This window comes from Elgaria multicarinata, chromosome 8, assembly GCF_023053635.1.
Source record: "Elgaria multicarinata webbii isolate HBS135686 ecotype San Diego chromosome 8, rElgMul1.1.pri, whole genome shotgun sequence".
Classification (NCBI taxonomy): domain Eukaryota; kingdom Metazoa; phylum Chordata; class Lepidosauria; order Squamata; family Anguidae; genus Elgaria; species Elgaria multicarinata.
Window position 1 is genome coordinate 20465093 of NC_086178.1, and position 14288 is coordinate 20479380.

General features: G+C 44.6%; 1 protein-coding gene across 1 annotated transcript in view; it reads right to left on the reverse strand.

Annotated features, from left to right (window-relative positions):
* Positions 1 to 12912: 12912 nt before the first annotated feature.
* ECT2 (epithelial cell transforming 2) overlaps positions 12913 to 14288 on the reverse strand; it is a 41125-nt gene continuing 39749 nt past the window's right edge. Inside the window, exon 25 of the mRNA XM_063131444.1 lies at positions 12913 to 13454. Within this exon, the coding sequence (XP_062987514.1) occupies positions 13365 to 13454 (90 nt within the window). The 3' untranslated portion in view covers positions 12913 to 13364. The remainder of the gene's footprint in view (positions 13455 to 14288) is intronic.

Here is a 14288-nt window from a genome sequence, read left to right on the forward strand (position 1 = left end):
AGACAAATCACAAGAGGAACATGGCACATCCCTACTCTGCACATTGGAGAAATGTGCCCATGTTCAGAAATTCTGTGTGGTGAACAACTGTGTGGTGAACACTCCAAGAAGATTGGCACAGGGAATAGACTCTTGAAGAACTCACTTGCGCTTTTGCTATCACAGCGGTGTGGAAAAGGAGATGAAAATAGTAGTTCAAGTCCGGTCCAGACACTCGCATCAGTGTTGTTAGAGAAGTTTGGGAGGGGAAACAATGTCTGAGTTTTCCTGCTAGGTTACAGTCAAATATCTGAGTGTCTTTTGTGGACACTATGTCCAGGCCAGCATCAAGGGTTGGGCACATGCCACCTCAGTAGAGGCCCACTGACAAGAGCCCCATGGAGTTGCTCCTCCTTTTCACCACTACAACCTGCTTGTTCAGCTGCCTCGAGAGAGAGAGAGAGAGAAGGAATAGTAGTAATTACTGTGTACTTGCTCACTGGCTATCAAGCAGTAGCAGTCATGAATAAGAGAAGGGGGAGCAATAGCGTTGGTAGTAGGGGTGTGCACGGACCCCCCGCTCCGCTTCACTTCCAGATCCGCGATTTACGGATCGGGCCACTTCGCTCCACCCCCGCTCCGCCCATGTCCGCTCCGCTCGGAGCTCCGGATCCGGATCGGAGCTCCGTTTTTTTCCCCCCACAGGCTTGCATTAAGCTAAAAAAGTATACAACTTTTTTTCTGTGAAAGTTAGAAACCTCAAGTTTGGCACCATGACACCTCATGGAGGTATACACACGCACGCCAAGACTCAAGGCAATCCCATCATCCCCTGATTTTTGGGGAATTTATGAAAATCGGGCACCCCATTCACACCCCTTTCGATAGCTCCGTCAGTTTGCACGTTAGAAACCTCAAACTCGCCACCATGACAGCTTATCCAGGGATACACATGCACGCCAAGACTCAAGGCAGTCCCATCATCCCCTGATTGTTGGGGAATTTATGAAAATCAGGCACCCCATTCACACCCCTTTCCATAGCTCCGTCAATTTGCACGTTAGAAACCTCAAACTCACCACCATGACAGCTTATCCAGGGATACACATGCACGCCAAGATTCAAGGCAGTCCCATCATCCCCTGATTTTTGGGGAATTTATGAAAATCCAACACCCCATTCACACCCCTTTCGATAGCTCCGTCAATTTGCACGTTAGAAATCTGAAACTCGCCACCATGATAGCTTATCCAGGGATGCAGATGCAAGCCCAGACTCAAGGCAGTCCCATCATCCCCTGTTTTTTGGCAGGGCTTAAACCTGCAGACATCTCAATGGGGCCATTTCAAAGGAAATCCCAACATGCCATGAATTGGGGAGTATGAATCTTCTTCCATACTTGAAAAATGGATTTGGAACTTCCAAAACTCCAAGTGAGCGCAGGAAGGACTTCTCCCCTGAGTCAAAGCCAGACACACACAACATCCCTGCAAGGCGGGCAGGGAAGGAGAGAGGGAAGGCAGGCAGGCAGGCAGCAGACATTTCTGGGGGCATAAGGAAGTGAGCCAAGTTTAAGCCAGTAATGCATATAAAATGGAATAAATAAATAAATAAACAAAGGAGGGGTGGAATTAAAAGCAGCAGTGTTGCTGAATAAACAACAAGAACTTTTTTAAAAAGGCTATGTCTGTCTTTTACCAGCAATAGGGGGACGTGCCCAGGGGAGGGGGAAGCAGCTGCCAGTTCAACTCATGATAGGCATTGCTCCACCGGGTTACTCTCTTTGGAAGGCTCTGATGGCCTTCCAAGTACAGGAGAGAGTGGGGGCATGTCCACAATGAGATGCCCTAGGTGAGCTCATCCCCTTGCACCACATCTTTTCAGTTGTTCCCCAAAGTTAGGGTGGGTAGCAGTGCTGTGTTTCTATCTCTTATTATTGGCTTAGTATATGATTTCACAGGTTGTGTTTGTGCATTTGGTGGGGCTACTGTTTTAAAAAACACTGGGAAAAGTCCGTTCAGACTAAGAAAGAGAAGTTCCCAGAATCCCAAGTTACCCGTTTTGCCTATCCCCTCCTCCAACTTTGGGATCATGTGATCATGACCGGGAGTTGACTCTGCCCCTCAGCCCTTCGGAAAAGGTATTTTTCCCGCCGGTTTTTTAAAAAAATCTAGCGCACGACCTGCACCACGCAGAGAGCTGAGAGTAGTCTCAAAATGACCCCCATCCATGACTCTCCAAGCACAAGAATTTTTAGAAAGATAGCTTCAAAAACAACACAGTTATCCCCCTTTCTTTTCCGCAATGCAATCCTATGGGCGAAATGTTTCAAGATGGCGATAGAAGCGGAATGCGGAAACCGGAGCGCTCCGAAAATGGGTGCTTCTCTTCGCCTTGCTTCTAGGGGTCCGCGGTCCGCTTCTACTCCGCCTCTGGGCAAGGCGGAGCAGGCCAATTCGCTCCTGCTTCTGCGCTTCTAATCGGAGCGGAGCACATGCCTAGTTGGTAGTGCATAAGTAGACTCAATGAGGGGGCAATTGAGAGTGTCTTGCCCATAGGGCCTCAAAAAAACTGGACCTGGCACAATACACCTTACGAAATCCCCAAGCAAGATGGAATCACGCCTTGTTGTCTTTGTATTTTCATGTCCACAAATTAGCAACACACAATTTTCTATTAGAAAAGACATTATAGATTTCTCACCTATTTCAGAGCAAGGTTGTCCTAATTAAATCTGAGGCTGTCTCGCCTTTGGACGGCCTTTGAAGCAAAATGGCCACGTTTAATGAGCCCTGGATTTGGTTTGTATAACGTTTGAATATCACCAGCCGTTTTCTGTGAAGTGTTCCACCTAATATGGCTTCCCAACTCATCCAGAGGTCCTGTGTAGGTGGATGCTGACCATCTCAAAGAACTCCCTACGCTTTATTTAACAATGGGAAAAGCGAGAAAGAAAAGCTAAGTCAAAATATGCCATTCTTGTTAGGGTCGTTCCAGCATCGGGAATGAATTAAACTGAAAAGCGGCATCAAATCCTAGTGGCTGAACCGTCCCATTCTGTAGATGAAAGCCGAAGGCCTTTTTGTCCTTCATGGGGATGCGCTTGAGAAGATCCACAAGAAAAATGGTGCATGAGGGAACATGAGCCACCATTATTCACCACCACGCCTCAATCCAAGATAGCTATTCTATGCGAGATAACAGAGTTCTAAAACAGAATTTCACATTCCGCCTAAGTTAAAACGCTCTACATTTTGCTCTGTGCAGGGATAAGAACATTACCTTTGCTGTAATCAAAGAGAGGGGGCAACTTTTTATTTTATAGGAACATACGAAGTGTAAGATTTTGAAGAAGGCAGAGGGGAAGCAGGCCAGGTCAAAGCACTGGCTGTATTCAGACATCATAATAGCCATGATGGGTTACACTACTCACAGTAGTTTAGTTTTTAAATAGCCAACAATCTCCAACCACACAAGTAGGCTAATAAGCTACTGATAGGATTGATGGTGGATCGGGTGCCTCCCGAATAGGAGAGGCTGTGTGTGGAGCCTGCAAACCCCAAGGTTTTCAAGGCATCTTCACCTTTTGGGGGCACTTTGTGAGTAGCTTATTAAGCTACTGCCTGTAATTTGACTCACCCTTGTTCTGCTGCAGTCTTCCCACCCAAGCAGCAGTGCTATTTCTCCTCTGAAACACTGGAAGTTTGCAGAATCAGGACAAAACATCATACTCAGTCTCCCCCAAGTAAGGAGGCACCCGATCCACCATCACATCCTTGCACGGTAACTCACCAAAGAGGGGAAATCCCAAGTGCCCCCCAAAGGGGAGATGCCTAAAAAACCTTGGGGTGGGGGGTTCAAATGCCTTAACAGAGAGATGGGGAACCTACAGCCCAATGGGCAAATCCAGACCTTATTTTAATTTACCTACAAAGGCATCGTCCTCAGTTGGAGGCTACCCAACATTGAGTAGCCTCCTTTTGAAGGCAAGGATGAGGTCAGAGGTCAGCCAGGCTGGAGTTAGATTCAGACTTAGGCACATGCAACTGGGCTGGTGGAAACAGACTTCCCTGCCCCCTCCTACCCCGCACAGCAGCCCTCCAAAAATGCTACACAGAGGATCAGGGAATCCGGCGAGATCTGAAAGCACAGATGGGGGGTCACCTGCCAGCTCACCTGTTCTGAGCTTTCACCAGTGGAGGCTGGTGGCTTTGATGTCAGTGGGGCAGTGAATCCACTCCAGGTTTTGGTCAGAACCCTACAGGAGCTCTCCAAGGTGCTGCTTTAGAGTTCTGACTGGGTCGGATTGAAACTTAGAGAGGATTCACTGCCTCACTGATATTGGAGCCAGCAGCTTCCAGTAGCCATAGATAGTAATTTAAATGGGAGAATGTAATTTTTAACTTATAAAATGTCCACCCTTAAGATGCATCGGGTGGGTGCAGAGCAAAGGGCTGTGTATGGCAAGGACATGGAGGAGTAATGTTGAACCCCACTGAGGGACACCTAGTATTGGGTGCCAAGTGGTAGGTGGAGGCTAGGTTTTTGCCGTCATGCTGCAACACTGCAAGGACAGCGCTTGATTATTCCCCATTGGAATGAATGAAACCACTGAGGCAGGAGAACTCAAAATAATGTTCATAGCAAAACCACTAGGATGGGGCCTCAAGCCATTCCCTGCCCCCTAGTGACCCCAACGTCTGGGGCAAGAGGCAGGTTTAGATCATAAAAAGTCTCAACTGTGTCATAGAAGCCTAGAGTAGCCTTCCACAACCTGGTGCCCTCTGCCTGTTATCTACCACTTGCTGGGAAACATGGACAGAATTTATTTATTACATTTTTAAACCACCCAATAGCCGAAGAAGGGTGCTGTTGCACTCATGTCCTGTCTGTATGCGGGATGGGGAATGCTGGGAGTTTTCAGACCTTTTCTGTCTAAACACGCATAGGATTGTGCCCTAAATTATCCTCTAATAGCCTAGAGATATGGGGAGGCAAACAACTTTAAGGGGTGGGGGGGAGACACAAATTCATGACTACTTGCCATGACGGCTATTCACACCCTCCAGATTCAGAGACAGAATGGCTCTGAATACCTGTTATTGGAGTAGAATAGCAGGAGAGGACGCTTGACCTCACTTCCTGCTTGTGGGCTTTCCAGAGGAAGTCGCTTGGACACTATAGGTAACAGGAGACTGGACTGGACGCAGGCCTTTGCTCTAGTCCAGCAGAGCTCCTTTTATGTTAATAGGCTGTCAGTGAGTGCTACCATAAACTATGAACTGTTAAGTTCACCGGGGGCAGGGAGGGGGGGGGAGTAAAATAATTAGAAAGTGACCAGTAGAGCTTTGCTCGTGTTTTTTACTCATCTACCAGAAGCTTCTGATCCGAGAATCAGCAGGCGTGAAGGTGTGAACACTTGGCTACTTTTTAATTAGAAGCCTGATTTGTTAGCCATTCTACTTATAACACACAAATTTGTACAGCAGAGGAGATAGAAAAAAGAAGTGAAGAGAAAACAGCACTTTTGGAAATCAATTGTGTGTATATTTACATTCACCCCAGGCTGTGTCACTGCAGAAGTAACCAAAATATTATCTTTACTATCGCGGAGTTCCAGAAAGCATGTAGGCGCTTGCAGTCCAAGATAGTCAATAAATCACTTCTTCTTTAGGCAGAGTAGGAGAGTTTGCATATTTATAAGGATACCAATCCTGAGTGGTAGTTAGTATCTCCCCCCGCCCCGACCCAACTACTCCCCACCACCCCTCCCCACTTCGAACGCCGGCAAGCAGCAAACAGGCACTATCATTTTGAAAAGGTGCATGAAACTGAAAACTCCAAGCCAGATGATTTATATTCCACTCCACTCCAGTCTAGGAGACTCTATAACTAGGTTAACGCTGAGCATGCTATGGTTTCCGGATGAGGAAAGAGGACAAGACAAGTACACACAGCGGCTCGCCATGACTTCGAGAACGACAGCAAAAATGTAAAAATACAGATTTCTCTCCGGCGCCTCTGACTCAGCGCCGTACTGAGCAGGATGGGGGCAATGAGGGAGGCTAATAACACATTAGACGGGGCATTATCCTTCCATCCAGAGGAGGAGATTATTGTAGGGGGCAATTCTATGTATGTTTAGACACAATACAGTCCTACCATTCCCACATTCCCCAGCCATGTTAGCTAGGGAATGCCAGGAGTTGTAGGATTTTTTTTCAGTCTTAAGCATGCATTGGATTGTGCCCTTATGGGCTTTAGAAACGTAGCTACACCACAAACTTACACTTCAAAGCAAGAGGGAAATTGAATGCGTATAACACCAGTGCACTTTTGTCGTGTAGTAGGGGTGTGCATGGACCCCCCGCTCCGCTTCACTTCCAGATCCGTGATTTTCGGATCGGCCCACTTCGCCACGCCCCCGCTCTGCCCATTTCTGCTCCGCTCCGCTCGGAGCTCCGGATCCGGATCGGAGCTCCGTTTTTCCCCCCCATAGGCTTGCATTGAAAGCTAAAAAAGTAAACAACTTTTTTTCGGTTCAAGTTAGAAACCTCACGTTTGGCACCATGACACCTCATGGACGTATACACACGCACGCCAAGTTTCAAGGCAATCCCATCATCCCGATTTTTGGGGAATTTATGAAAATCGGGCACCCCATTCACACCCCTTTCCATAGCTCCGTCAATTTGCACGTTAGAAACCTCAAACTCGCCACCATGACAGCTTATCCATGTGTCCACATGGACGCCCAGACTCAAGGCAGTCCCATCATCCCCTGATTTTTGGCGGGGCTCTAACCTCTAACGCACCACCCATAACCCTAAGTCACAGCCCTTTCGATAGCTCCGTCAATTTACACGTTAGAAACCTCAAACTCGGCACCATGATAGCTTATCCATGTGTCCACATGGACGCCAAGTTTCAAGGAAATCCCATCATCCCCTGATTTTTGGGGAATTTTTGAAAATCGGGCACCCCATTCAGACCCCTTTCGATAGCTCCGTCAATTTGCACGTTAGAAACCTCAAACTCGCCACCATGAAAGCTTATCCAGGGATACATACGCATGCCGAGACTCAAGGCAGTCCCATCATCCCCTGATTTTTGGGGAATTTATGAAAATCCAACACCCATTCACACCCCTTTCCAATAGCTCCGTCAATTTGCACGTTAAAAAAAAACCTCAAACTCACCACCATGACAGCTTATCCAGGGATACATACGCCACACGCCGAGACTCAAGGCAGTCCCATCATCCCCTGTTTTTTGGCAGGGCTTAAACCTGCAGACATCTCAATGGGGCCATTTCAAAGGAAATCCCAACATGCCATGAATTGGGGAGTAGAGATAAACCTATATGAATCTTCTTCCACACTTGAAAAATGGATTTGGAACTTCCAAAACTCCAAGTGAGCGCAGGAAGGACTTCTCCCCTGAGTCAAAGCCAGACACACACAACATCCCTGCAAGGCGGGCAGGGGAGGAGAGAGGGAAGGCAGGCAGGCAGGCAGGCAGCAGACATTTCTGGGGGCATAAGGAAGTGAGCCAAGGATAAGCCAGTAATGCATATAAAATGGAATAAATAAATAAATAAACAAAGGAGGGGTGGAATTAAAAGCAGCAGTGTTGCTGAATAAACAGCAAGAAGAACTTTTTTAAAAAGGCTATATCTGTCTTTTACCAGCAATAGGGGGACGTGCCCAGGGGAGGGGAAGCAGCAGCTGCCAATTTGACTGGTGGTCAACCAGTCTTTTAAGAAGCAAGGCTGTCAGTTCAACTCATGAAAGCCATTGCTCCACCGCTAAGAAGTGGAACTGTCACTTCAACTCATGATAGGCATCGCTCCACCACTAAGAGAAGTAGACCGCTCACTTCAACTCATGATAGGCATTGCTCCACCGGGTTACTCTCTTTGGAAGGCTCTGATGGCCTTCCAAGTACAGGAGAGAGTGGGGGCACGTCCACAATGAGATGCCGTAGGGGAGCTCATCCCCTTGCACCACATCTTTTCAGTTGTTCCCCAAAGTTAGGGTGGGTAGCAGTGCTGTGTTTCTATCTCTTATTATTGGCTTAGTATATGATTTCACAGGTTGTGTTTGTGCATTTGGTGGGGCTACTGTTTTAAAAAACACTGGGAAAAGTCCGTTCAGACTAAGAAAGAGAAGTTCCCAGAATCCCAAGTTACCTGTTTTGCCTATCCCCTCCTCCAACTTTGGGATCATGTGATCATGACCGGGAGTTGACTCTGCCCCTCAGCAATCAAAAAGGTAATCTTTTTCCCGCCTTTACCCTACTTTTTAAAAAATTCTAGCACGCGACCCACACAACACAGAGAGCTGAGAGTAGTCTCAAAATGACCCCCATCCACGACTGCCTAAGCACAAGAATTTTCAGAACGATAGCTTCAAAAACAACCCAGTTATCCCCGATTCTTTTCCGCAATGCAATCCTATGGGCGAAAACCGCCATTTGACCCGCGCTGTCCCTGTTTGTAATGTTCGTTTACCCGATTTTTAAAAAAATATAGCACGCAACCCGCACGACGCAGAGAGGTGAGAGTAGTCTCAAAATGACCCCATCCACGACTGTCTAAGCACAAGAATTTTCATAACGATAGCTTCAAAAACAACCCAGTTATCTATGGGCGAAATGTTTCAAGGTGATCGGAGCAGTCCGCCTGAAAGAGAAGCTCCGAAAAATGGGCACTTCTCTTCGCCTTGCTTCTAGGGGTCCGCGGTCTGCTTCTACTCCGCCTCTGGGCAAGGCGGAGCAGGCCAATTCGCTCCTGCTTCTGCGCTTCTAATCGGAGCGGAGCACATGCCTATCGTGTAGTTATGCTCTGTTTAGATCTATTTATTATAGTCTTGCCTTTGTCAGGTGGACATCATACAATAATTCTTACCTGTGTCTCAGGATGTCTCTTGGTTGGTCCATTGTCAAAGACAAATATCCCTTTGCTTTAATCTAACTGAAAGTTGCTACACACGTGACTGGGAAGCAGTAAGAGGCTGCACCATCCTCTCCCTGCTTGAGGACAATCCTTGTATCAAAGCCAGTAACATCAGGATCTTGGTTTTGTGTACTATGCTCCCCTTTTAAAGAAAAAAAGGGGAGAAAAGGTTGTTCAAATTCTGCACCAAGGCAATCCGAGCTCTGTGCCAAAGAAAGTCTGCAACCTGCAATAAATTACATCAATTGGGCATTTTGCATAATTTGTTTTTGTTTAAACTATATTTAGCATCATTTACTCTGGTTTTATAGTGAAGAGTAGGGCAAGGACCCTGAAAACGTATTCAGCCTCCTGATTGGCTTCTGTGATTCCACTAGCATGAGCCAAGATTCTCAGGAAGTTGGAGTTCTGCACAACCTGTAATGCTTTCTCCATGCTCCAATGGAATCAGACCATATACATGGTCGAGATCATGGAACTGGTGGAGTATGACTAGAAGTCCACAGCCTCTGTGAGCTCATGGAGCTTAAGCAGAAGTGAACTGAGGTTGAACAGTGTGGCTGGGACCCTTCAGGCTGGGGCTTTTGGCCATTCCCATTTTCATTAGAACAGAGCATCTGCTCATAAGCACATTACTCCTCACCACCACCACCACCACCACCAAGGGATGCTTCTCATGCATCAATGTATCATTGGGGGACACCTCCCAATACTTGCAGCAATGTCACTTGCAAGGAGCACACACATATATTATTTAGCACTTGCTTCTTTTAAAAAAATATGGAAGCAACAAAAAGAGGGCAAAGCTTCCATTTCCATATATTCCAATAACTGTTCGTCTTGACGATATCAATGCTCTACAGACCAAATAAAATATAAGAGACATACTGTCAGGTATATAAATCCAAGTACAAATAGCTGAACCCTGGAGTGCACACACACACAGCCAACCCCAATGCAACCAGGATATGGAGGACGCAGCAGAGCTTTTAGGGCTGAAAGGTGTGCATCAAGAAAAGGTGGAGCTCTAGCACCACCCTCTGTACAGACCTCTACCAACTGAGGAAGGTTGGTAGGGCCTGCCTGTGAAAGACGTGGCCAATAGCTAGCGGTGGAACATACATTTGGAGCTTTCCAGGAGAAAGAGCAACAGGGAAGCCCTATGCAGGTGTTTGCCTGCAAAATGAGTTGAGGCTAAAATGCCCTGGCCCCAAACTTTCCAGCTGTATCATAGGTCAGTCTTTTCCAACCTGGTGACCTCCAGATGTTTGGACTAGGTCCAAAAACATCTGTAGAGCACTAGATTGGGGAAGGCAGTCATAGAGCTTGGAGCTGAACATGCAAAGATCTGTGACTTAGTCAGGGGCTGAAGAACGTTCGTGGGAAGGGCATCCGGTCCTCACTTTAGCTCTACTTGTGTTGCAGGCAAATGCCCACACAGGGCACAGTGGTTGCAAACAGGACGTGTTCACTTGCTTTGCAAAGAACATCCCTATTATAAGCATATGGATGGAACAGTCCATACTAAGGGCCAATTAAAACAATTGGTGTCTTGAGGTAGTACAGTCCTCTTTGAGATACTACTTGCCCTTTTCACATATGGGATGGCATCTAGGTTACATTTTGTGTCAGAATGTATCTTCAGCAAGCCTCCAAAAGTGGCCACCTCAACAACAAAAGGGCCAGCAGTCCTTCCAGACTAGCAGCCTTTCCTATGGGGAGCACTAAGAACAAGAAACTTTCCATCTGAAAATAGAGTTTGCTTATAAGGCATCATGGACATTTAGTGGGTTACATAAATTCAAACTTAAGATCAAGCCCCAAAGATGGCCATTAGGTGGATTTAGAACTGAAGAAATCAAATAAGGGGTTCTTCCTGTGGCTCTCCAAAATACTCATTTTGGAGAGCCATAGCTTCAGATGCATAGCTATGTCACTTTTTAGTTAAATTTCTGTTTCTCTGCCAGGAAGGGAAAAACGAAGCCAGTTGACTAAGCAGGCACAAGATAGTTTCAAATTAGGCCATCTCAGGTTTTGGAGGGGTTATGTTAAACGTGTGTGTGTGTGTGTGTGTGTGTGTGTGTGCGTGCACATACATTTTTAAAAGAAAGCCAACAGCTTCCAGCTAGTTCTGGCGTATGATTCTATCTTTACATACTGATTTTTTTAAAAAGAAATTAAACAGAAACTGCTATTTTAGCACAGTGCAGACCAGCCATCTTAGCTCCCATTAAAAACATTGAGAAACCGGTGCTCTCACCACTGTTCCAATCTCTCCACCACCTCGGTTAAATAAAGGAACATGGATGAATCACCATAGCCCATCAATGCCTTAATAGCTTGCAGTGAGAATCTATGACTCTTTAAACAGCACTAAGAATCTTAAATAGAATTGAGTTGACTGGAACATTTGAGCACACAATGACGACACAGGTGGAAGCTGTTTGTCTTTCAGGCCATGGATAATTTCATCCACATCTCTCATCCCATCCCTAAAAGGTGACAAATTTTGATACTAGGGTTTGTTACACTGCTAGACCGTGGGTGGACAAACTATTGCAGCCTAAAAAAAACCCAGCTCTGCTCACCTGGAGACAAGTTGTTTATCTATCAGCAGGTTTTTGATTTCTCCCACCACACGAGGCTTCTTTCCTTGCCTCCACCCGCATTCAACCTGGAAGAAGAATGCGAAGCACAACATGCTTGCATTGAATTAACCCTGCTATACTTCTTTTGTGGAGCCAAGGAAAAGATTTGATGCAATAATTTACTCCTTGGAAACCCTACCCTTTATAAAGCTGACCAAGTCAGCCAGCCTCTCATTGGCTTTAGTAACACCTTTTCACTGAACCCTTTATTCATTTTAACAAGTCATGTTAGAATTGGGACACAGCTTTTCTATGATAATTCACAACCCGACACAGAAAACTTCCCATTTCCAACCAACCCCTGTATACTGTCATTTCTGCTCTTATCTTCTCATCCACATTGAATAGAACAGGAATTGAGGAACTCTAGTATAATGCATTACTCAAGTCAATCAGAAACTTTCAGTATTGCAGCAGCAACCTATTTGTCCGAGTAACTATCAGAAGTAGATACGTTTAAGAAGTAATTCAACAGGGAGATGCTTTCACCACACATTTTAAGAGTAGATAGGAACACACACGTCCTTGCCTTATTTTCCATTATAAGAAACCTTCAAAAGCAACTGAACAAACTCTGCATCATTTGCACCGGACATGGCACAATTATTACATGAGCCGGGAGGAAGAAAATCCGTGGGATTAATATCACAAATTAAGTTGAAGTAAACAGTTCAGTTTTATTTACAAAAGTTTCTACCAGTATAGAACTTATAAAGATACAAAAGTAATAAAGTGGCCAAGTTACACTTACAAGGAACAATCTGTGATTAACTGAATGGGAAGATAGAAATCCCACCCATCACCATTCCAAAATACAGGCAGCAAGAAACATTAAGTGTAGAGCCTTAATTTCTGGAGCATGTATAGGAATATATTACAAAAACTTGATTATTCTAAAAATGTTTGTTTTATAGCAAAATAACAGAAGTATACAAAACACAGGGTGAATGTTTCAGAGTAATTTATATGAAAGCCTATGAATAAAAAAATAGCAGCCGTAGATATCGAAGTAAGATCTACATTTTCATTTCCATACTGAAATCTGTGCATGAACAGTCTGTACAAAAATGTGTTTTCAATTTTAGAGATAGCTTCTTTTTAAATGGTCTCCATTCAAAGATTATAAATATAATTGACTACAGTGATTTTTCAAGGGGCTTCCATTTCTGGTGATTTCCCACTTTCTTGGATAAAAGTTAAACCTAGCAGCTAAGCAATGTTAGACCAGTTGACATATTGGTGAAAACTTTGCATGCTTTCACTAGACTATCACCAATGCACTGTCATGCCTAGAGTATATTCTGGATTAAATGATAGCTTATAAAACCAGGTTCATTGTCTGTACTTTAAATATGACGCAAGTATTTCACTTTAGATAATTGGTCCATGCAATAGTTAAGTTGGACATAGCCAATAAACATACATATACAATTTTAAAAACAAAAATCAACATCCTCGACTAGTAGGGGCATTATTGGGTTTTTAGAAATCAATTCCAATACCATTTATTCATGAAGTCTTTACACCAAGAGTATTTCCATTATGCTGGTAGAGTAATTTGTGCAAATGAATACGTTTCAAACAAACCAAGGTCCAGTCCTTGTTTTATAGACAAACTAGACAACTCTTGGTGATCAACTTAGTGTTATCTAGAAGTTTACTAATTGCCACTAAGTGCTAACTAAGTACCACCATTCATGTCAGTATCTGGTCACTTGAGAAGCTAGACCACCTTTTTGGTCAGTCACCATTTTAAGCTGCAGCTCCATTTTCTGCCTACTTCATATCAAGTGAGTAGTTGATCGACTTAAGGTATGACTCCTCTTCTCAAACACTGATGGCAGGTTGATCAAGGAAGGAGAGTGGATGCCCTGTTAAAAGAAATCAAGAAGTATTAACTGCATACTCTCTTGTGGATGAAATACCTCTCAACGTGTCCCAGGCATAATGGAGAGAATTAAAGGAAAATCAGGCTTTTAAAGTTCTGGCAAATTAGTTGGATACACATCTTCAGCGACACCGCTGAGAGATATGAATGCATTGCATTTATGTCAACAGGTGCTTTCCTTGTAAGCCGTTAGACCTGTAAGGTTCATGTGTTTAAGTACCAGTTCTTTCCAGGTTTTCCAATGTATCCAAGGCTCAAGAGAAAAGGTTAGACCTTACTGGTTACATATCCTAAAGGTAGCTCTGCCCAAGCTGTATTTTCAGGTCCACAAATAAAATGGCCAGCTTGCGTCTTTAAAAAAAAAAAAGGCTCCCAAAACAGCTATCTACTCAGACTGCTAAAATGGATATAATTTTTCATTATATCTTATAGCTCAAATCTTTCATTTTTGAATAGGGCAAGCTTCAGGATTGTTTAAAAGTCTTGATGGCCTACAGGGGATAAAAACTACTGCAATGAACCTAACCTCCCCGCAAAAAGTTTTATTAATCTGCAGTTCACTTTGGGATGTAAACTTCTGTTAATGATTCTGCTACAGATTTGCAGCAAGGGAATGAAGCACTATACAGAACTTGCAAATGTGAAGATTGTGAAAAGATGGACTCTTGAATGTGACAGCCGCACTGACTTTTGCTCAAAAAAAGTTCCGGATTAAAAAGACCAAGGTTCAAATTAACAGCCCTACATACTATATAAAAAAGCACCTGGATCTTAAATGTCAGAACACATGGAAAGAAACCCAGAACAGATCAGTATA